A 24,421-nucleotide genomic window follows, 5' to 3' on the forward strand; every position below is an offset into this window, starting at 1 on the left:
CTGTTTCCATCTGTTTTCATATCATTCCTTGCCCTCGTGTTTGGACGCTTCTTCTGGTGTGTATGCACAGATATAGAAAAGCCCAGCATCAGAGAGAAAAAGAAAGAATAACAGCTCAAGTGCATCGACTCATCTGGTGAAATAATGAATACACGTGTAAATGATTTCCTCTTCGAGCCGAACATGCAGCGAAAGGTCATCGTTGGCATTTCAAATGAGTGCGAGTTCACAGAGATGCCTCCAGAGCCGCACACATCAAAGCCGCACTTGTATTTTAAACTCGGCACGCGTTAAATAAATGCTGCACTTACCTTCTAAGACTTAAAAGAACCCGTGACAGCCAGCTATTATTTGTTCACTTCTTCAACAGCACCTTTTCACAGCAGTTAATGGTGTTACTAATTACACCACCAACCCGACTGTGAGCACGCTCGCGCTGTTCCAGGACACAGAAGTGCAAGAAGCTAAACAGACTCCTTCTGCACACCTTCGTTCTTCAGAAAGGTCGTAGTTATTGAAAATATACTCACAGAGAATGTTCTACTGATAGACGGATTATCAAATAGCTTTTTACTTTTAGCAGCTTTGATCTTGACCAAGGCACATGCTGTACTCTGCTCTGTTGCTCTGATAGCAACCAGTGTTTGATTTTAGTGCATTTAAATCCCCCCAAAACTGATTTTTGAATAAAATCTCAATAAAAACAACTGGCAATGATTTGCTGATGATTTAAACCCTCAATTTAAAATGATTTCATCATACAGGACAAAACAGTTTTTGGAAACTACGTGCTGACTTAGAACTCAGCAATACAGAGTGCATGAGGGGCATGTTTACCACCGTCTCGTCTTCTTCATCACTCTTAGCATTTGGAAACTGATTTCTGTGGTTTTAGAAAGCAAAACGTTTTTCCAGCTTGATATTGAGTTTCAGCTGCTCACCAGTTCAGGACCTCTCTGGTTAGCAGCAGCTCTGGACTACAGACAGGCCATCAGGGTAGCTAAATAAGCACTGAGACTCTTTGATGGCATCATATACTACTCAAAAATCTCTAGATATCATTCAGCATTGATGGGACTGCCATGTGCATTAATACACCCCCGGACCATAACAGAAGCTGGAATTTGAACTGAAAGCTAAAAACCACTTGGTCCCTGTCCTGTTTAAAATGCAGCGTCTCCAAAATTAATTTCAAATTATGATTGGTCACATTTTCCCTCTTTCCCTTGAATTGGGTTTGGACCCACTGAGGGTGACTGGGTCTTAAATTTGCCAACACAACCGTCCATCTGTTTTGAATGCACTGCTGTCTGAAGGTCCAAATATAGTTCAGTGTGAGCGTGTGGCCTTTGTCTGAACGCTGATGCTTTTAACAGTATTACCGTACTGTGTACTGCAGATAATGAAACTTTAGGTGGAGCAGTTTTGCTCATAAATTGTTGAATTGTTGAAATGACGTCTTTGACAGGATGCTAAAGCTCTCTGCAGTTTTCCTCTTGACTTTTGTTTACGTCCTCCACCTTTAACCTCCTATAGGACCTAGGATCACATTTTGGGTTATTTGGACCAAAATATTCAATTTTGCTCTACAAGGGCCTGATGTCCACTTACGAGAACATTATACTGCAACTGTTCTATCGAAATTTTAAATGAATATCCTCATATGTGGCTCTGATTTTTCCTAAAAACAAAAGTAAGGTAAAAAAAAAAAATCTGGTAATTCTTTGTTTTTACATTCATCGGGCCCCAATCAGCCCAAAACTCAAAGAGAAATTAAAAATGCTGCTGTGGAAGAGTTCGGGTCTTAGGAGGTTAATGTTAGCTCTGACTTAGCTTTCACAAAAGAAACTCTGCTGGACCTGAAGACAAAATGATCATTTCATCTTCAAAATATACAAATAAATTCAATTTCCCATTTCAAACATTTGATTGTTTTTTCTTTGCTCGTTTCAGAGGGTTTAAATTGTTTCCATTCACATTTTGTAAAACAACTTTTTTTGAAATAATCAGTAAATTATTTAAAATTGACGTCCTTTCCACATTTCTGTGACGGCGAATGCGAGTCTTATCCAAAGCCCAAACAGTCAACAATGATTGATTGTGTGAGCCGACTGAGGAGCCACGAGCTAAGAGGATTTTGACAGGCCCCATATATTAAATCCAGAGAGGCTTTTCAGTCCACGCTGTCATCATTACAGGTACAAGCCTCACTCATACTGATCTGTATAATCAATCATACTAATTCACTTTCCTGCTTTAAAAAGTAATTTTTCCATTGAAACATATTCACACATTAGCCTGTGGACGCTTTAAATGCTTCTTCTTCTTTTTTTAATGTGACAGTAGAGACGCATTGAAGCTATTCATAATTTAGGTCAGCTTTTAAACAGCAGGTCATGTGCCACAATTTAGCAGCGAGCATGTCAGATGCCTGTCATGTATTGCTTGCACTTTAAGGTCATTAAGCACTTGTAAGGCCTTCGGGGACAAGTCATTAGTGGTGAATATTATACCTCCCACACGCAGTGTGTTAGAGACATTGTAGTCCCCACTATACCTTTGATGAATAGCATCAACAAATCCTATTTGCCAAGTGAACACAACAACACAGAACAAAGAGGCAATACTGCAGCTACACAGATACAGTGGGGTGAGAACTATTTAAAGTAATAAAGGCTATTATAGGGTTTGCTAGCACAGCTGGAGGAGGAAAAGGAATCTCTTTGTTGCTATGAGTGCTCAGGAAATCAAGCTGTATTGCACCCATACTGTCACTACATCCCAGCTGAGCCTTTTCCCTGACAAGACAAGATAAAAAGGATGAAGATGCACAAATGGGATAAAGGTAAAAGCTGGAAATGAGGAGTGTGTGATAATATGCACGATTCTATTTTGTTAATCCGATTCCTTAATTACTACCATCTGCTGTCTGAAGAGGAAAACAGGAAGTTTTGCATTCTGACTTGGTAATTAAAGATAAATACGCAGAAATGCATTTTCAGGTGGCATAATAGTTGATCTGCGATCGACCTATCCCCTCAGCTTCATCCTGTTACAGACTTCTCAGGCTTGTGTGGTGTGTGGAAAATACCTGTGCTATAAAACAGTCGTTATAAAAGCCTGATTGTGTTGGCTTACTGGATTTTGAGTCTATTTTATAACTTTTGTCATTTAGTTCTTGAGTTTATTTTCTTCTAGCGTTTCCATTTTCCTGTGTAAAGAAGCCTGATGATTGAATCCAATCACAAAACAATAATAATGCATACTTCATTCATCCCCGTGGGGAAATTACTCTCTCTACATTTGACCCATTCAGTCAGTGAAGCAGTGGGCAGCCGCTAAGCAGACGCACCGGGGAGCAGTGTGTAGGGATGGTACCTTGCTCAGGGAACCTCAGGGTAGCCGTTCAGTGGATTCGAACCCCCGACCTTCCGATCACGGGGCAACCACTCCACCTTCTGAGCTATCCCTGGCTCAGGAAGACATTATTATAGCAAGCTGGAGACACTACAGCTGGAAAGAATGATCCCTGACTCTTTCGTTGTGCGGAGAGTGGTGAAGGCAGCGGTCAGCGGTCCGAACCAATTATCCAGATGACTACTTCATACATTTACCGAAAATATTTCCACTTTATCAGCCTTCAGATCCCTGGATCCAGTTTGTTGCGTGGCAGTGAATGAAGCTGTGGAGGCACAGAAAATTTGGGCAAAGGTGTAATTAAAGCTAATTATGGCACGGCAGAGGAGAGGGGAGAGGAGCACATTTATCTTCCCCACAAATGAGCAGAGGCTGGGAGAGCTGAATTAGCTGCCTCGCTGCTGCCTCTCCCCTGCCACACCACTCCTCACAAGGACACTCCTCCTGGAAGACGAGGTGGGGTCAAGTGCATGTGTATCCCCCAGCATTATTCTTACAGGCAGATGGGGTCCCTTGGCCACTGGGCGCTGGGAATTGAAGCACTTTAAGCAAGCTCTGAGCCAAGCCACTCAGCCTCTGCATCATTAGACTGAGCTAAAAATACATATCCCACCCATGGTTGGGTGCAGAGGACCAGTTCACTGACTTTCCCCGATTCCTCTTTTCTTTGTTTTTGTTAGACATGAGTTCCATGAGGTTTTGACACTACACCCAATAAAGCTGCTATTAAATTGAATTATTGTTGAATATAGTACAACTTCACACTGTTGTTGCACTGTTATTAATGCTCACCCCACGGTATTAATGGACCTAAAAATCAATGCATGTTGTGGTAATGCTGCAGTGACATGTGCTACGAGGCATTCACTCGATCCACATTTATGGAACATAAAGCTGCAAATATTAAAGTTTTTAAAAAATATATTATCTGATTAATTATCTGCAATAAAACATGCATTACTACTTAAATACTGATTTTCAGTTGGCAGACAGTGAAAACATCTTCAGCCACCTTTCTGCATCTAAATATAAATATAACTGTGCTCCTAGGTTATGTTGGTGAGGGTATTATTCACCTGGTATGTCTCCATGCAAGCAGAAGACTTTAAAAGAGCAAAGCATGTTCCAGCAGCCATTGTAAATCTCAGCCTGATGCTTGACTGCTTTTCATGAATGACACTGAACAACCTGAGTGAAGTGACCTGAACTGAATAGATTTATTCCTGCCAAATGGTGCACAACCTGGATGTTGAATAACTCCATGTTTTCTTTCTTTATTACAATATAAATGCAAAACACGACACCAACATAATGAATAAGCTTCAGAACCTTTACTAAAGCGCACGTATTGCTTTGACAGCTTATTGGGGCAACACCGTGAGCGCTGGAGACTCGGGACACGCATAATCTCGTGGCCCCACACATGCAAGTAATTGTGTGATTGCAAAGGCTGGGGTGACTAACAACTCAGTGCTGAGAAGCAGCTTTCCAGGGTAAATATTGTCTTTAAATGTCGAAAATATGCTGTGCTTATTTAGTCTTTTATTATTCATTGCCGCTGCTGTAAGGTCAGACACCACCTGCAGTGCTGGTTGGGTGGAGTTAGTTGGCCACAGGTGTCCTTGAAGCAAGAGTTCATACTTTATGAGAACATTGTAGCTAACGTATCTGTCCTGAAGGAGGGGGATAAATAATGAATTATTTAAAATTACTAAATAATTTGGATGAAATAAAGATACAGTCGCTAAACTAATAATAAAAAATTGAGTTGCTGCTTCTCTTCTCCATAAAATCAATTGTGTGGCTTTGTCTTTAGCTTGGTGGGCGTTAACGACCACAGGCTGCTGTTCAATTTAGTATTTAAGCAATTATGCTAATGAATGCATATTTTACCATTTAATGATAAAGCCGAGGTTCATGAAGTAATGACCGGACACTTTCTTCTAGTATTCATCACCACTTCCTACTTGAACCGTTCACCTGACGCGCATTTGCAATTATTTTGTCACGCATGTACGATAAAAACATTAAAAATGCGCCGGTTGCAAATCATAATTAAGTTCGGAAATAACAAGACTGTACAAAGTGGCTCCAGCACATTTGACTTGCAGCTAAGTTAGTAGCCGTACTGTATCTTTACCGTTACTCGCAGAACAAACGTCCACGGACAGCACTATTTGCGCCGAGGAGGAAGCGTGCAGCCTGTAAAGCGGCACTGCGGCATCGCCGTATCACTGCGCCCCGGTCTCCCTTCTCCGGGATCCTGAAGCTCGGATCTGGGGAGAGGAGGAGGAGATACCCTATGGTTTTCCTTCGCGGGATTTATTTTGCCAGCTCCAAACCTTCTTGTGCTTTATCTTTATTTTTTCTTTAGTGACTGAAGGCCTTCAACTTGTCCGGACGGTCCCTCCCCACTCTCAAGGGTTTGCAATTCTTGGTTTTGCATGACGTGTCTTGGAGCAAAAGGAAAAAAAAGAAGAGAGAGAGAGAGAGAGAGAGAGAGAGGCTTGCTTTTGTTGTGTGTCTTATAGTAGAAAATGAAGCTTGGAGAGCCGGAGCAGGAGGCAGTGCCAGTCCGCTGCTGCTGCTGTGGGCTGGACTGGATTACAGAGCCTGAGATCTTTACTGACAGCACAGGCAGACAAAAAGGGACTGTGAGCTGAGACAAGAGAAAGAGTCTTTGCTGAACTGGAAAAGCCAGGGCGAGTGCTAGGACACAGTTTGTGTGTGTGTGTGTGTGTGTGTGTGTGTGTGTGTGTGTGTGTGTGTGTGTGTGTGTGTTTAAATAAGCGATATTTTGGGAGCTATTTGCACAGTGTCTGTGTGCCATTAGATGAGTATTGGCATGGGGCATCAGGTTAAAGGCACAGGTACTTAAAAAAGGCTTAGAAGCATTATCACGGTAAAGGTGCATTTGCCTTCTTGGGGGTGTTGTTAGAAGACTGAACATGTACTGTGAAATGAATAGCTGTAAATGGTTGATGCACACTTAATTGTTGGCATGCAGGCTTGTTAGTGCCTTTGTTGTGTATGCCTTTGATCAAGCCCCCCAAAATGGTTGTGACTGTGCATGCTTAAAACATTTGTCACTTTGCAGGGTCGAGCAGAGCATACATGCTGCAGAATCCAGATGAGCTCACTACATGACAGCCCGTGTCCAAGGAGACACTGTAAAGTTGAAGATGGTGGTTGACTGTGACAGATTGGTTTTTGGTTTGGGTGGTGATGCAGAAAAGGGTTCATTCCTCTGTGCTTGAAACGTCCACCTGGATTCTGGAGGCTTAGTAAAAGCCTGCAGTTAGTTCGGTCTGAAGCAGTTTTCTTCAACATACGAATACCATTTCTGTGATGTAATGGATGGGAATTATTATTCTGGACACACTGAGAAGCCATATGTGTTTTGGACTACGATGCCAGAGTGACTTTCTGTGGCTTTAGGCCTAGTCTGCTGGGCTGCTCCTGAGAATGATGTAGAATAGCACTGCAAGCTGTTGAATGTTGCATCCTCATATTATAAAGCAGCCAGATGCCTTCAGTGTCAGTGAAGGCAGGCTCTGCTAAGCTCTGCAGCCAAACACAGGATAACCTTAATAAAGGGTCGTGGCATTTGTTTAGAGTGTGTAAAACCTCAAACGCGTGTCTCTGTTCAATTAGACCTACTTTTAATTTGTGAAAGGAGAAGTGTAGTCATGTCTGTGTGCCAGGTGATGTTTTGAAAGAAATGAATGGTGAACTGAAACAGGTTGTCAGGGGGAATCTGTTAATTTCAGCAATTCATTTATGGATGTCTACAAGTCAAAGCTATATTATTCAAGCGCAGCTCCCAAATATTGACTCGTCTAATTTGTCTTTTATGTCTGTTTATGCTGCAACTTTATTATTAGTGATGTTGCACAGTGAAAGTGAATGAAATGTCATTTCTGATGCATGTGAGTGTGTGCCAAAATGTTGATCATTTGCATTAAAACTAATGTAGTGAGCAGACAAATAGAGTATATTGTTCACCTTGTCAGTTTAATTATTGTAGCAGGAAGAAAGTGCTGCACAGTGCTGAAGCGCTGTCACAGAGTTTACATTTGTAGCTGTCACCAGGCCAAAAATAATCCCAGGAAACTTAAGCCATCGTGTAGCAAAATAACACTGGTGTTATATAATTTACACAAGGAGCTCAATCATTTAAAAACACAGTTTATGTTAGAAAACTTGGCAAAAGCTTTTGCGACACCAGTAAAAGAGCACTTACAACACATAATCATCTCATCTCGGGGCTTAATGACCTGGCAGTGTAAAAAGCACAGTATACTCAGCAGATGCAACTAATAAAACATTCATCTTGCATTATGCACCAAGCCAAGAACCTTCTGTTGTAGCATGCAGCACCTATCGGAAAATGGCTCATTAGCTCCAATGCACTGTTGAACTTGCTGAGTGAACATGTTGCAAATGCATGCACTCTCTCTCTCTCTGTCCATCTTTATTTTGCAGGAGCGTGAGTTTGCTGACCTTGGGTAAGAGCAATTCCTGGAGAAGAAAGATGTGGCGGCACCTGCTCATCTCATCACGGCGGGGCACGTTCACTGAGCAGACATTTGCTTTAACTTGAAAAGTCCTTCCCCTGGCAAAATCGACAGCTTGGCGATAACGTGTTTAATAGATCATTTTACACCTCCGCTGTAGGATTTGATGGACTGCCTTTGGGGATCTTTTCGTGAAGCCTAGCTGGGTTCACTGAGTCAGTGCGCTTTTGAGTTTCCCATAAAAGGCTTCATCTGTTGGATATTATGATTACCTTGGATCTATCCCACTGATAACATTCTCTTGGATATTGTGGAGATTCTCCTCAAGGGGGTCTTTGCCCAAGTGGAGGTTTAGCAGTGCCGCGTTGGGCCCTCGAAGGCTTTGATTCCCGGTTAACAGGAGGGTTTATTTGGATGCTTCCAATGAAGGACATGGATGGCCCTCGATCTAGTGGTCTCCGGAAGAAGAGGAAGTCGAGGTCCGAGAGGGATCGGGAGAGGAGATCAAATGGGATACAGAACAACCACGTGAAGGGCTCCGTGTTTCGCTTCTCCTCTGACTCAGAGCGGGAGGGTGACAGGGAGCCCTCGTCGTCCCGACCTCGACCTCCACGAAGAAAGCGGAAGGAGTCTACTTCTGCCGAAGAGGACATCATTGACGGCTTTTCCATCACAGGGTTCGTGACCCTCGAGGCCCTGGAGGTGAGTTCTGTACCACGGAGTGGGAGGGGACTTGTTTGCACTTACACATTAAACTCGAGCTGTCAGACGGTGTGTTCTGCTGAATGGATCGGTCAGGTACTTTTGTTTTTAGCTCCTACCTGTGTGTTTGGCTGTGGTGTGAGCTGGTGTTCAGCAGATGCAGGCTGATGTTGTCTGGATGAGTTTTCTTGCAAAGCCTCACACCAGATGAAGTATGTTGAGCTATGGTTGTAGAAGCTGTTGTGCCTTTGTGCGCTTTGGCACGAGAGAGCAATTTGATCCATGTTACAACAGTTTATTCACTGGTGGTAATTTATTATGTGCTGGCTATCCATTTTCCTTGGCTGACCTCCAGTGATATAGTTCTACATTATGACTTGCATGAGCAAGCATTTTATATAGAGCCTAACTGCTACATTTTTCTGTAGTGGCAAGTTACACAATTGTGTGACAAACCTCTGCAGTTGTGGAAATATTCTGCCCTAGGTGTTGCCATTTGTCCATGTCAGTTTTTAGCTATCGCGGAGTCTATTTTGTCGTGACTGTCGTGACTGTAGAATAAGGACAGCGATTGACACGAAGAAGCGTCATGAGGAAACAAACGGCAACAGGAAGTACAGACGTGTCTACATATTCGACCCAAAGACATTTGAGCAGATAGGGTTGCTACATTAACGGGTGGTTATTCTACATCCAGCATTACTGATCTACATTATTAACTTCATTATCTGTCCTCCCAAGGTTCGAGGGTATAAGTTTGACACTAAGGTATGCAGTGCGGTGCTAATCTCTCGTTCACTAGTTTGGTCCATATCAAGGATATAAAGAGTCGTACTTGTCCTCATTGTATCCTTTTGTTAGACAGAGCCACACTTTTCGCAGTTCAAGAGTTGCTTACGGTCATGTTTTTATTCCTCTTTATTCAGAGTGACTCCATTGAACAGTCGTGGGCTCTTGTGCTTCTCTGTGCGTCCTTTCTTTCTCCTCGCTCTGCCTGACCTTTCAGTTGTTCTTTCCGTTGATGTTTTCTGGATCAGTCTGCTAAAGAATTGCTGTTCAGTTTGAGTGTCTGGTTAAAATGACAACAGCCCAGCGTATGTGCATAACAGAAGGCAAGGCAAGGCAAGTTTATTTGTATAGCACAATTCAACAACAAGGTGATTCAAAGTGCTTTACAGAGACATTAGAAACAAGAACAAATAAAAAGCATGATTTAAAATTGATTAAAACAAGCAAATAAACTAACTAACTAATTAACAAACAAACAAACAAACAAAACAGTATATAAAATCAAAACAGATAAAATCAGAACAGTAGATAAAATCAGTAGTTAAATGTAAGTTTTGAAATTTAAGCTTAAAGTGTGGATTTGGTGCTTTATTCAAATGCAGCTGAGAACAGGTGAGTCTTCAACCTGGATTTAAATAAACTGAGTGTTTCAGCTGATCTGAGGCTTTCTGGGAGTTTGTTCCAGATATAAGGAGCATAAAAGCTGAATGCAGCTTCTCCGTGTCTGGTTCTGACTCTGGGAACTGATAAAAGACCGGATCCAGATGACCTGAGGGATCTGGAAGGTTCATACTGGGTCAGGAGGTCACTGATGTATTTTGGTCCTAAACCATTCAGAGCTTTATAGGCCAGCATCAGAACTTTAAAGTCTATCCTCTGACGGACAGGCAGCCAGTGTAAGGACCTCAGAGCTGGACTGATGTGGTCCACTTTTTTGGTCTTAGTGAGGACTCGAGCAGCAGAGTTCTGAATGAGCTGTAGTTGTCTGACTGATTTTTTTAGGTAGACCTGTAAAGATGCTGTTACAGTAATCAAGCCTACTAAAGATGAATGCATGGACTAGTTTTTCCAGGTCCTGTTGAGACATCAGATCTTTTATCCTTGATATATTCTTGAGGTGATAGTAAGCTGACTTTGTTATTGTCTTAATGTGTTTTTCTAAGTTTAGGTCTGCATCCATCACTACACCCAAATTTCTCGCCTGGTTTGTGGTTTTTAGATGTATAGATTGAAGTTCTCTGGTGACCTGTAATCGTTTTTCTTTGGCGCCAAAGACTATTACCTCAGTTTTGTTTTTGTTTAGCTGGAGAAAATTGTGGCACAACCAGTCATTGATTTCCTCAATGCATTTACCAAGAGCCTGTACAGGGCCTCGGTCTCCTGGTGACATTGTGATATATATTTGTGTGTCATCTGCATAGCTGTGATAGTTTATTTTGTTGTTGTTTATAATCTGTGCCAGTGGGAGCATGTAGATGTTAAACAGAAGGGGTCCCAAGATGGAACCTTGGGGAACTCCACATGTGATACTTGTCTGCTCAGATGTGAAGTTACCTATTGATACAAAGTATTTCCTGTTTTCTACGTATGTTTTGAACCAGTTTAGTACAGTTCCTGAAAGACCTGTCCAGTTCTCCAGTCGTTTGAGTAATATGTTGTGGTCAACTGTATCAAATGCTGCACTGAGATCCAGTAAAACTAGGACTGACATTTTTCCACTGTCTGTATTCAGACATATGTCATTAAACACTTTGGTCAGAGCGGTTTCAGTGCTGTGGTTCTGTCTAAAACCTGACTGGAAGGCATCGTAGCAATTATTCTGTTTTAAAAAGTAACTGAGCTGTTGAGAAACTGCTTTTTCAATGATCTTACTTAAAAACGGGAGATTTGAGATCGGCCTGTAGTTGTTCATTTGTGTCTTGTCAAGATTGTCCTTTTTCAGTATAGGTTTGATTACAGCAGTTTTTAGTGATTCTGGAAACACACCTGATAATAAAGAAAAGTTGACGATCTGTAACAGGTCTGACTCTAAAGTCTTTGAGACCTTTTTGAAAAAACTTGTTGGCAGGACATCTAAACAGCAGGAGGAGGAGTTCAGTTGACCTAAGATGTCCTCCAGGTCTTTGCTGTTAATAGGTTGAAACTGTTTCATGGTGTTTAAACAGTTTTTTGGTGGACACAGTACATATCCTGGATCTGCTGTTGATGTACCAATTGCTTGTCTAATTTTTTGGATTTTGTCTGTGAAGAATTTGGCAAAGTCATTGCAGGCCATGGTCGAATGAAGTTCAGCTGCCACTGGCACAGGAGGGTTTGTTAGCCTGTCAACTGTAGAAAATAAGACCCGAGCATTATGGCTGTTTTTAGTGATGATGTCAGAGAAGTAGGACCTCCTTGCACTCCTCAGTTGTAAATTATAATTGTGAAGTTTCTCTTTATAAATGTCATAATGAACCTGGAGGTTTGTTTTTCTCCATCTGCGCTCAGCTTTCCTACACTCTCTTTTTTCATTTTTCACCAGTGTGGAGTTTCTCCATGGAGACTTTTTCCTTCCAGAGATAACCTTCACCTTAATGGGAGCAATAGTGTCCATTACATTTAACATGTTAGCATTGAAGCTATTGACGAGCTCATTGACTGACCCTCTGGGCAGGTCAGGTGTTAATGGGAAGACCTGGTTAAAAATTGCACTACTGTGTTCAGTTATACACCGTTTTGTGATCACTGTTGTTGATATATTTGTGTGGGCTGAGATTTTACTTTCAAAGAAAACACAGTAATGATCAGACAGGCCCACATCAGACACAGTAACCTTTGAAATGCTCAGGCCTTTGGAGATCAGTAGGTCAAGAGTGTGTCCTCTATTATGTGTGGCCTCTGTTACATGCTGAGTCAGCCCAAAGTTGCCCAGAGTGTTACTCAGGTCTTTAGTCCCTTTGTCCTGAGGGTTGTCCACATGAATGTTAAAATCCCCAGCAATAATTACACAGTCAAAATCAACACAGATCACAGACAGCAGTTCACTGAGGTCATTAAAAAAGTCTGTGCAGTATTTGGGAGGCCTGTAAACATTAAGAAACACAACTTTGGATGGGGCCTTCAGCTGTAAAGCCACATATTCAAAAGACTGAAAACTTCCAGGAGATAGCTGCTTACATTGAAATGATTCATTAAATAAGACAGCAACCCCTCCTCCTCTCCTGCTCGCCCTGACCTCACTGATAAAACTGTAGTTAGGAGGGGTCGTCTCGATGAGAACAGCTCCACTGTTACTTTGGTCCAACCAAGTTTCAGTTAAAAACATAAAATCAAGGCTGTGCTCAGTGATTAAATCATTAATTAAAAATGTTTTCCCAGCTAGAGATCTAATGTTTAATAAAGCCAACTTAAGTGTTTTAGAGGTATTACTTGTCCCCTCGTGTTTGGGAGCAGTCTGTGGCACACAAGGTATGTTTACTATGTTTAAAGATCTTTTAGAGTGCAGCTCTCTGTGTTTTGACCAGGCCACATGTCTCCTGTCACCTAAAAGTACAGAAATTTTAAAACCTTCTAGTAAACAGGGTCCCAGCTTCTCCTGGGAAAAGTCATCACTGCCATAATCCTCACAGCCCGGACCCTTCACACATCACGCATCAGACTGCGGAGACAGGGCATGAAGAGGAACTAAGGGGGGCGAGGCTGGGCAATGTGACTTCGATTGCTCTGTTGAGGGTGGGGCTCGATGGCGAACCTTTGGCCGCTCTGGTGGGGGGTTTATGGGGGACAAAAAGGGATTGGGACGGGGGGTAGATCTGAGCCCAGCATTGACCCGCTCCATCATCTCCTCAGTGAATTTCAGGTGTGGGGAGGAGGGAGAAAGGGAGGGGGAGGAGGGTGATGGCCTGTCAGGGGTTTGGGGGACTGGGGAAGGTCGTGGTCCCTTGTCCTGGTCGTTGGTGTTGTTGAGAGAGTTGGAGGCAAATAGGGACCCCTCTTCTTGCCTTAGATGTCTCTCCTTTCTGAGGCTCTTCCCGGGTGGGGGCAAATGGAGCTCCTCTTCAAGGTTTCTGCTGGGCTTTGTCTGTTCTTGGAGTTCTGTTTGTTCCTCTTTATGAGATAACTCCTCGTTTATCTCAGCCTTGGCACCAAGCACGGATGGATGACGTATGAAATAAAACAAGTTGGAGGTGAACAGTTTCACCCCTGACTTGTTAAAATTAAATCCATTTGCTTTGAACAGATGCCTGCGTTCCCAAAAAATATTAAAGTTGTCGATAAAGTGCACTGAGTGGTCAGCACATGCTGATATAAGCCATTTATTCAGTGTAAACAACCTGCTGAATCTCTCGTCTCCTCCTCTGACCGGCGGTACAGGTCCACTGATGAATACAGCTGCATTCAGAGAGTTTACAGTATTTAATAATCCAGTAAAGTCCCGTTTTAGAACCTCCGACTGTTGTTTGGACACATCGTTTGACCCTGTATGCAGAACAATGTTTGTCACAGTTGGATATTCATCTGCAATTTGAAGAATTCTCTCCTTCAGGTTGTTGACCATATCGTTAGGAAAGCAGCCGGTTATAATTCTAGACAACGGGGAGTAGCAATTTTAATACATAAAAATGTTAATTTTACAGTACTCGATACAGTTATAGATCCAGAGGGTAGATTTCTAATTATTAAACTATCAATATTGAACAAAAAACTATGTATTGTTAGTATATATGGTCCAAATGTTGATGAACCCTCATTCTTCCACGGTTTTTTTAGTGCACTCTCTGAACACCTTGATTGCACACTCATTCTTGGCGGTGACCTCAACCTTGGACTAAATGAAGAAATGGATAGGCTCAACACAACAGGAACTCAGCGTAATTGGCAGTCCACAAATATAATCAAACAGTATATGAACGACTTTGGTCTTTGCGATGCATGGCGCTCTCTTCACCCCACCAGTAAGGAATATACTTTTTTCTCACATGTTCATCACTCTTACTCTCGTCTGGATTATTTTCTGGTCAGCAGCTCACTGCTGTGTGACATTTCAGACACTGAGATTCATCCTATAGCTGTCAGCGATCATGCTCCTGTATCTTTAACACTAATGCACAAGAATAATACTACGCCAAGTAAAAACTGGAGATTTAATATATCACTACTTAAAGATGAAGACTTTATTAAATACTTTAAAAAGGAATGGACTTCATATTTAGACTTTAATGACACTCCCGGAATATCTGCTTCTGTTCTATGGGAAGCAGGGAAAGCTGTGATGAGAGGTAAAATAATTTCTTTCTCATCACACAAAAAGAAAGAAGAAAACAAAAATATTCAGGAATTAGAAAAAAACATCAAATCACTAGAAGAAGCCTACGCGTCCCACCAAGATCAGGAAACATTGAACAAAATACGCAAAACAAAACTAGAATTAAATGAAACTATTAATAAAAAAACACAATTCCTTATACAAAGACTTCGCTTGCAGAATTTTGAACACAGTAACAAATCAGGTCGATTTCTAGCTAACCAGCTAAAAATAAATAAAGAAAAAATAACTATATGTGCTGCTAAAGATTTATCGGGGAACACAATATATGATCCTGGAAGAATAAACAACATTTTTAGGGATTTCTATGAAACTTTATACTCACCACAAATAAACCCATCTAAAAATGAAATTGATCTGTTTCTTGACAACGTAACTCTTCCAAAATTACTAGACAGTCAAGCAATGGAACTGGATTCGCCACTGACGCCAAGTGAACTCCAGGAAGCCCTGATAAGTATGCCCAATAATAAGGCTCCAGGTCCAGACGGCTTCCCTGCAGAATTCTACAAAGAATTCTGGACAATTTTGGCACCAGTATTCCACAGCATGTTGCAGGAAATCGAGGAAAAGGGCAGACTACCACCAAATATGAATTCTGCCAACATTAGTCTCCTGCTAAAACCAGGCAAAGACCCTTTATTTCCCTCAAGCTATCGTCCAATTTCTCTTTTAAATGTAGACCTTAAAATAATCTGCAAAGCTCTCTCAAAGAGATTAGAGAAAATGACCCCCCTCTTAATTCATCCTGACCAAACTGGTTTCATAAAAGGTCGGCACTCCTCAACAAACACTCGTAGATTACTTAATTTAATAGACTACTCATACGATAAAAACATCGAAACCATAATATTATCTCTAGATGCAGAAAAAGCATTTGACAGAGTTAATTGGAAATTTTTATTCGCAACTTTACACAAATTTGGTTTTGGAAACTCTTTCATAAACTGGATAAGAATATTATACAATTCCCCAACGGCTCGTATCAGAACAAATGACCAGACATCCTCCAGCTTCTGTCTCCTGAGGGGCACCATACAGGGATGCCCACTCTCCCCTTCACTTTTTGCAATTTTTATCGAACCTCTAGCAGCAGCATTTAGACAGGCTACAACAATTAAGGGCATAAAATGTAAGAACATAGAACATAAAATCAGTCTCTATGCGGATGATGTGTTGCTTTTTCTGCAAAACACACAAACCAACCTCTCTGAGGTAATTACTTTAATAAACTGGTTTTCAAGAGTTTCAGATTATTCAATTAACTGGCCAAAATCTACAGTTCTCCCCATTAACTGCTCCTTCCATAATTCTTCCTCTGCCCCACTGCAATCCGGAAATATTAAATATTTAGGTATTAATGTCTCTCCTAAGCTTTCAGACTTAACTAAACTAAACCACATCCCACTTCTAAAGAAAGTAGAAGGCGATCTGACTAGATGGAAATCTTTACCCATATCACTCATGGGAAGGGTCGCCACTATAAAAATGATGATCTTGCCAAAAATAAATTACTTATTTTTGATGATCCCTAACAAACCATCACAAGATTGGTTCAGATCTCTGGATTCATATATTTCCAAATTCCTTTGGAAAGATAAATCCCCGCGTATTAGCTTAAAAACGCTACAAAGAACCAAGGATAGAGGAGGATTAAATCTGCCTAATTTTCACCAATACTTCTTAGCCAACAGGCTTCAGTTCATCTCAGAATGGTTAAAACATACCTTCTTAGTTGAGCCCTGGCTAGATGTTGAACAGGCACTATGCAAGGATCTAGAGATTTCAGACCTACCATTTATTAGCTCAAACATCAAAAGACATAAATGCTTTAAAAGTATCAACATCAGCTTTTCTCTAACAGCATGGTGGGAGTTTCTAAAAATAACGGAGTCTTCATTAATCCCATGCAAACGTACACCTATCTGGAATAACCCTGACATATTACAAAACAATAATATGATTAATTTCCCAGAATGGAGTTGTAAAGGAATTAAATACTTAGAACATATATTAGAGGGAACAGAATTTATTCCATTTGACAGACTAGTTGAACAATATGGGATCAACAAGACAAGGTTTTTAGAATATCAACAAATTAAATCCATAGTAAAAAAGAAATTTAACCTCAGTCAAGTTGAATTACAAACACCACTAAGTGCGGCACATTTTCTTACTCTTAAATCCCCCAAATTATTATCTAAAATATACAGAACACTTTCTAAATTAGATGAATCAATATCCCTTCCTACTGCAAAGTGGGAAGCAGATTTATCAGTCAACCTAGACCAAAACTTCTGGTCTCAGATTTGCTTAAAAACTTTCAAATTAATTAAAAATCCCAGTCTGCAATTAATACAATACAAAATACTTCATAGAGTGCACTATACAGGTCATCGGATGTTGAAGATGGGCTTTACATCTTCCAACAACTGCTCACACTGTCAAGGCAATACACCAGACAATTACATCCACGCTCTTTGGTTCTGTCCACCAGTGCAAAAGTTTTGGCGCGAGATATGTGAAGACTTATCAAAGTGTCTGAAATGTAACATCCCAACTTCCCCCTTAGTGTGTCTACTGGGCAGCTTAGATAATGTCACTTCAGAAAAGAATATCGCCCATATGATCTTCACTGCCCTATGCATAGCCAAGAAAACAGTCCTCATGAACTGGAAAAATAAAAATAATCTTAATTCTAACCAATATAGAAATTATCTATTAGATTACATTAGTCTTGACACAGCCTCTGCCACCACATTAGATCAATTGCTCTGGGCCCCTTTTATCAGCTCCATCACCTAGTGGGGGTGGGGGGTCATAGTTTGGTCCCGCCTTCACTGTTGTGATTGGTGAGGGGGTAGGGACAGGCTTAGGGCGTCGGGGGGTTCCCCGGAGGCATCTTCCTTGGGGAGCTCAACCCGGGGTAGCGGTCACGTCCGGTTGGGGGCTCTGTTGGCTCTCAGGTGACTGTTTCCTCGCGGCTGCGTGCAGCGGGGCTAGGGGAGGGTCTGTGCTGACGGACGTGGGTTACTGACCTGGCAACCTGGCTGCCCCTGGGTGGGTCCGGGATGGGCGTGAGGTTCTGGGGGCGCTCCGTCTCTGGGCTGGGGCCCGGGCCGGGCCTCGGGGGCTTGGGTCCTGGTTGGTGTGTTGCCGGGGTTGTGGGCGGGTGGGTGCATGGGGGCCCGGCCCTGGAGCAGGGTGCCGCCGGTGCGTCGAGCCGCCTGGGGGGCTCTTCAACTGGTGGGGGGGATGGTCACATCTTGCAGGAGCTTTCTTCTCTTCAGGAACTCTCTGCAGGAGGGGGAGATACAGGAGAGGTGGAGGAAGATCTCAGCCTGGGCGTTTACCGTCTTATGTAGTCTGGAAGATGTGTGGATGGTGGGGTGGGTGCAGTTTTCTCTGTGGTGGGGTTGGGTGGACTGTCCAGGGCTCTGTGGAGCCGGGGGGCGCTACTGCACTGGGCCCCAGTCTGATGGGCCTGGGCCCCCCTTCCCTGGCGGGTCGCGGAGGGTGGGAGTGCCTACTGGGGTCAGCGGGGGAGCTGGCCCCAGGGAGGGGTTACCTGCCCCTCCCTTCCTTCCCTCCCCATCTCCAGCTGCCTCCCTCTTCCCGCTCCTCCACAACCACCCACACATGCAGGGCCTTGGAGTAGGGGTATGTCACCAGGGTGCAGAGGAGGCTACCCCCCCCCCCCCCCCCCCCCGGTCCCCTTCTGGCTGCCTCTGCCTCAATTTTATCCCACAACTTAGACATTCACATTATTCACACTCTCATTACACATACATATAGGATCTTAGGGGTGGGCACAATCACGGAGTCCAAATCTCCATCAGGGTGTATACCTCACCCCTGACGTCGTTGCCCACCTCTCAATTTTAAATACACTTAGTCATTGAGGGCTAGCAGGAGGGACTATGCGCTTACCTGCTGCTCCTTGGCAGGTAGCTCCAAGCCCTCCTGGGTTTTAATTGCACCTTAGAACACATATGCATCAACACTACAATGAGCGGGTGGAGGGAGGTTTGGAGTCTTCTCCCACCCCCATTCTCTGCGGCCTGCTGGAGCGGGAGGGCTAGTAGGAGGAGTTGGCCGTCCAACTGCGGTCTGGGGTGTGGGGCCTCCCTGCTGCTGCGGAGTCGGGGTGGTCTGCCTCTCCCCACCGCAGGGAAAAGGGTAACACCACCTGGGTCTGGGTGCAATTCCCCCCTCCAGGGGCAAGGGTACCTAGACCCGGTTTGTAGAGTACGCTTGGGGAGTGTGATCGTGTGTACAGCGTCTCTTTATGTCTGTCTCCACGTTGGTTGAGTGTGGAGTGAGTGCATATGAGAGCATGAGGGTGGGAATGGATGTTTGTGTCTGTGTGTGCCTGTATGTCTGTGTCTATATGTCAGGTTGGGTATCAGACGCCACCTCTCTGGGGACACCTCAGGCCCTCCAAGGTTTGGAGGCCTATCTCCACCCACCACCACTTCCCCTGCCGGTGGCGGACTCCCTCAGGTGTCGGTGTGTTGGTGGTTCTTTGTGTCTGGGGGTGGGCGTCCGGGTACACACCGGCTCACTCCTTGGCGGCCGCATGTCGGGGCCTGGGGCCTGGGGCTCGCTCGGGCCCCTTTGGAGGTGGGGTGCCCCCGGCCTCTCGGCCTGGGGCTCGGTCACTCAGGCACAGCTGGGGGCCGGCGGAGCTCACGGGCGCGTCACTGCAACTCCCCCTGACTTCTGCTCCGCGGCTGCTGGGCGAGCCCTCATCTGGGACTCTCCTCAGCTCTTACTGGAACAGTGGCGCGGCTGCCCCTCTGTTGGTCTTCCATGGTCTCTTGTGTTCTGGGGGCCTCTGGATGTCTGGAGTTTTGATCTCCTCCATACCCGCTTCACAACCTGGAGGACGGGGCTGTGGCCCCCCCACACTCCCTAGCAGATCATTACATGGAGAAACCTTTGGAATGCAAGCATGCTGATCCACACAGGTATGCACACATGGGTATTCACAGACGCGGACTAAAGCTTTCTTGGCTGCTGCCTCAAAGCACACTGTGCGCTGTCTATCTTGCGTGCTGCACAATATCGTTTATTATTTAGTAAATATTGATATCTATGACTAGCTAGTTTATTGTGATGGTGCTTTGTTTTCTCTATTATTATGTTGCTCTTTGTTGTTTGCTGTCTCCTCTGTTTGTTTTTTTTTTTTTTTTTTTTTTTTTTTTCTCCATACAGGTGACCCAGGAGTTCTTTTTTTTTCTCTCTCTCTTCCCCCCCCTTCTCACCGTCTCTTCTCCCCTTTGGTTTTCTTTCTTTCTCTCCCCCTCTTTCTCTCATTCATTCCCCCTGTCCTATTTATTTAAAAAAAAAAAAAAAGACAAAGGATGAACTGAAGCTCTGCCATCACGTAATGTCGCATACTGCTGTTTCTGATGTCATTTAGAAAAAAAAAAAAAAAGAAAAAAAAAAGGAAAGCAGAGGACTTTAGTGTTCTTACCGCACATCCTTTGTACATCCTTTACGGCAGAGTCACCCACAATCAGAGTTTCAGGCCTAGCCTTTAGCTTTCCCTGTGGCCTTTCACTTTTCAACAGATTTTCAGACCTTATTTCGCTGCTTTTAGATGGATGGTTGTCCGATATAGATCCAGGGTCCTTTGATAGTGGAGCAAATCTGTTCTGCAGTTTCACATTCAGTTGTTTTGGAGGTTTGTTGTTATTCTTCCTATTCACGGTTGTCCAGTCCTGTTTCCTCTCGTATACAGGGGTAGAAGAGCTTCTCTGTCTCGTAGGAAGTGAAGGCCAGTCGGTTTCAGAGATTTCAGCTCGCTGTGCTCTGCCCGTGATACGTCCTCCCCCTTCCAGGAGACATGATTTATGTCTTGGTTTTGCACCAAGACAGTCTAAGGGGGGATTATCACTTGAGGATTTGTAATAATGCACAGAGTCTACTTTCTTGGTCATGTTATCTGTGCTCCTTAGCTGTGTACTAGCTTGCTCATCGCCATTGTTTTGAATCAAAGGCAAGGTTGTTTCATTTCCACACAGTCCATTTACCTCCACGTTTACTTCTAAGCGATGAATTTTTGTCTCCAGTACTGCAATCTTCTGCAGGAGGCTGTGGTAGTCATCTGTGGAGAGGGAAGGCATCTTGTTGCTAGTTAGCCTAGCGGTTAGCACCTTTCCAGGCTATTTGAGGCTGCTCGGTGCCCAGACGCTGTAATCAGGCTTCAGCTGTGTCTAGGCCACAGACACACGGAGCGCTGAGGACAAGGTAACCATAAAATGTTGCTGTTTCTGTTAAGAACACTCTAGTCCTAATGATCTACAAGTGTCCAGAAGTTATCGCAGGTAAGCTCACACAGAAAAAAGGGAAAAAATCAGCATAAAAATCAATAAAAATCAATATAAGAAGCAAAGCATTCAAGAGCAAAGAGATGAAGCGTCCACACTCACAAAGGGGAGGAGACCTTGAGAGAACTTCGGTGCAGTCACAGGGCGAATTGGACAATAGCATGTGCCCCCCCCCCCCCAAAAAACAAACAAACAAACAAACAAACAAATGACTTCAGTGCAACCTGTGGTATAGTACACTTTTGTCTTTGTCAGTAGTAAGCTCTACCCTGTCTGCTGCTGTAGCCATGGTCCAGGTCCCTGAACACCCCCCAAACTGAGAGTTTACTAATACACCAAAAATCTACTAATAGGTTTAATTGGTGCCATTGTTGCAAAGCAAATAATGCCATTATATGTAAACGCTTTATTGTCCCTGTGTGGATAACTCGTCCCATACCCTTTGTCGTTGAGACGCCGTTCTTGGACCAGGTCGGTGGTGGAGTGCTGTTTTATTTGTAGCATACACATTTTGTTGTGTTACATATATACACACAAACACGGTGCATTTTTGTGCACTGTGGGGAAAAAATGGAGATGGTGAGCTGGTCCTGATGTTTTTAAATAAGAAATGGAAGAAACTCAAATTATTGGTTCATCGAATGTTCAAGAGCGAGAATTTCATGGTTTGATCAGGAGTTGAAGCTGTGTCGCCACCACTTTAGTCCAGGGGGGGCAGTTTGAGCTCTATTAGCAGAGTTGGAGGCACAGAAATCATTTCAGGGACGGCTGAGCCAGAGCAGCGTCTAGCTGTGTGTCTGAGGTAGAATAGGATTATTTTACTGTTTGTATGTTCAGTACCAGAGTGCATTTTGAACTGCAGCACACTTGTTGCCAAACGCAGTAATCTGATTGGTCAGATGTGTTTGTTCAGAACTAAGAAATCTGATTAAACAGGAAAAAAACCCAAAAAACTGAGCTTGGTTTGAAAAAATAAATGTTGTAAATTTGTCTGTGTGAGTTGCTGCATTTAAAATAGATTCGTCTGCAAATGATTTTTAATGCACAGAAAAATCACACGCATGTTACACATCTGTTACACATCTGTTACACACGTTTGATCTGTAACTGCTCCTTAAACATCTTTAATAATTTGAACAAGATCTTAAAAATCTTTTTATTTTTTTCAGCAAAAAATAAAAAAATAAAATAAAAGCATAATTTCATTAGCAGGAAGTTAATCTGTTGATATAATCTGTGGCTGATTTTTAAAATAAAAGCCTGAAATAACTACCAGAGTAGACCAGAACGCTTTAAAATCATCACATCATGTAATTACTTACTGGATATTATCAGTGCTGCTTTAATGCTGTTAAGTTATACAATAAAAAAAAATAGAGTTAATTTTTGATGCTCATAGATATCTCAGATTTTCAAAACAAACTTGTATAATTGAGGATTTTTATCTTCAAGTCTTCAAGTTGTCACATTTTCAAATTTAAATTTGGTTCTTAATTAGTCAAACTAAATAGCTAATAATAAAAATTCCCCTTTTCCTTCAGTGTTTTCTGCCAACCTGCAGTTTACTGAAGGTTTCGTTGTACTTTAACGTTTGATTATAACAGATTTATTATCCGCAGCCTCGTCCTGGTGCCTTACGAGAGCCGTTTGCGTAGTTTGTTCATTTATCAGTCTGTTACTGAATTTTAAACAGAATAATGAATGAAAATATTTAAGTGTCATTAAATTAATATTGAGTCACAGCGATCTAGAAAAATCTTGTCAGAGTGGTTTACTCAGTAATAAATATGCTCTTCAAGTAAGAGTAGCAGGAAAAACTAATTATACTTGGTTTGTGTGCCAATTCTGTCTCACACACGCGCACGCACACACACACACACACGCACACGCGCACACACACACACACACACACACACACACACACACTTGCTTGATTCAGCATCATCTAGCAGACAGAATAGATGGCACTATTGAAGTATGCTATAATACTATAATACTTCCACTTCTTGGAGAGCATTAAGTGCAGAGCTTTGTTGAAATGAGCCTCAGATGTAATAATTCAGATGCTGTGAAGTGGGAGAGGTTTATCTTTCTCCTCGGCACTGACTGAATGTAATAACATTTCTTTCACTCTTTGTCCGAGTGTGTTCAGTTCAAAATGTTTGCACGTGTGTTTCATCGGTCTGCTAATTTGTCCCCAACTCATCAGTTAATTTTTAGATCTCTAAAATGTTTTTTTGTTTTTTTTTAATTAAAAAAATGCTAATCTCAGGTTAAAGAATGAATGTAGCGAATATATTATTGAACTGATTGATTAATTGAACACCTCAGGCTGACTGGAGCTGAAGTTTAGTGATTCAGATGTTGAGAAGTTCTGAAACAAGATTTCACTCTATTTTCTACGTCTTGATTCCCCATCACACACACACACACACACACACACACACACACACACACACACACACACACACACACACACACACACACACACAGCTGCTGACTTTAAATTATGACTGAGAGGAATGAAGGAGGTTTTGATGGACTCGGGTTTGTAAGTCTTCCAGGAGAAACTGCAGCGTGTTTCGTTTCGAATGATTGCCATTTCCTGAGGAATGCTTTGATGTGATAAATGCTGCTGGTGAGACTCCTTACAGCTTCTCGCATATGGATAAGACTACTTAGGAAGGATTTTCATGGCAGTAGACATGGTTTTCATTTTCACATGAATAATTAGGCAACATTTCAATCTTAGTGAGAATCTCTGATTTCTCCGTCTCTGTGTTACTTTATCCCCCTTTATTGTTTATTATTGTTTTTTATTAATTTCACACTAGTGACCCCAGTTTGCTTTGTTTGGACCACATAATATTTCGAGCACACGTATATCACAGTCTGGGTAAAGTTAAATTCTGATGAGGTCAGAGCCCTGGAGGTAGATGCCAGTGCGCTCCATCTGTCACCGCGGTGCTGGAGACACACACTGCTCCCAGGCCTGCTTTCAGTGTGCATGCTGATAGCCTAGCTTTAGGAGCTAAGGCTTCATTGATGAGGCTCCTGAGACCTTCAGCTACCAAGTAGCTTTTGGTAGCTGTTGTACAGTATGTGGTTGTCACAGTTCCTTTGTTGTTTGTCGGTGCTCTTCAGTTCGTGTTCGTTGGTACTGTTGTTAAAGGAAGTAGCTGCTGCTTGAAGAAACCAACCAGCCTTCACCTGCATCAGCTCGTAATGTAACAGGAATGGAGGATGGGCGATATGACCTCAAAATAATATCATCGTATTTCTATAAAACTTGTGATCATATTTCTGATGATATAAGGAAACGATCCAGTGAGTTACTGTCACTGATGACAGACGAC

General features: G+C 42.8%; 1 protein-coding gene across 10 annotated transcripts in view; it reads left to right on the forward strand.

The window, feature by feature from the left end:
- The first annotated feature begins 5,684 nt into the window (after positions 1-5,684).
- The window catches only part of auts2a (activator of transcription and developmental regulator AUTS2 a), a 372,946-nt gene continuing 354,209 nt past the window's right edge, over positions 5,685-24,421 (forward strand). For all 10 annotated transcript variants that reach the window (XM_085419859.1, XM_085419862.1, XM_085419861.1 and 7 more), the window contains exons 1-2: positions 5,685-5,840; positions 7,903-8,636. In XM_085419859.1, coding sequence (XP_085275985.1) covers positions 8,349-8,636 — 288 coding nt within the window. In that variant the 5' untranslated portion in view covers positions 5,685-5,840; positions 7,903-8,348. The remainder of the gene's footprint in view (positions 5,841-7,902; positions 8,637-24,421) is intronic.

Source organism: Rhamphochromis longiceps, linkage group LG10 (genome assembly GCF_057381845.1).
Source record: "Rhamphochromis longiceps isolate RC_006_pf linkage group LG10, R_longiceps_female_GT1.1, whole genome shotgun sequence".
Taxonomy (NCBI): domain Eukaryota; kingdom Metazoa; phylum Chordata; class Actinopteri; order Cichliformes; family Cichlidae; genus Rhamphochromis; species Rhamphochromis longiceps.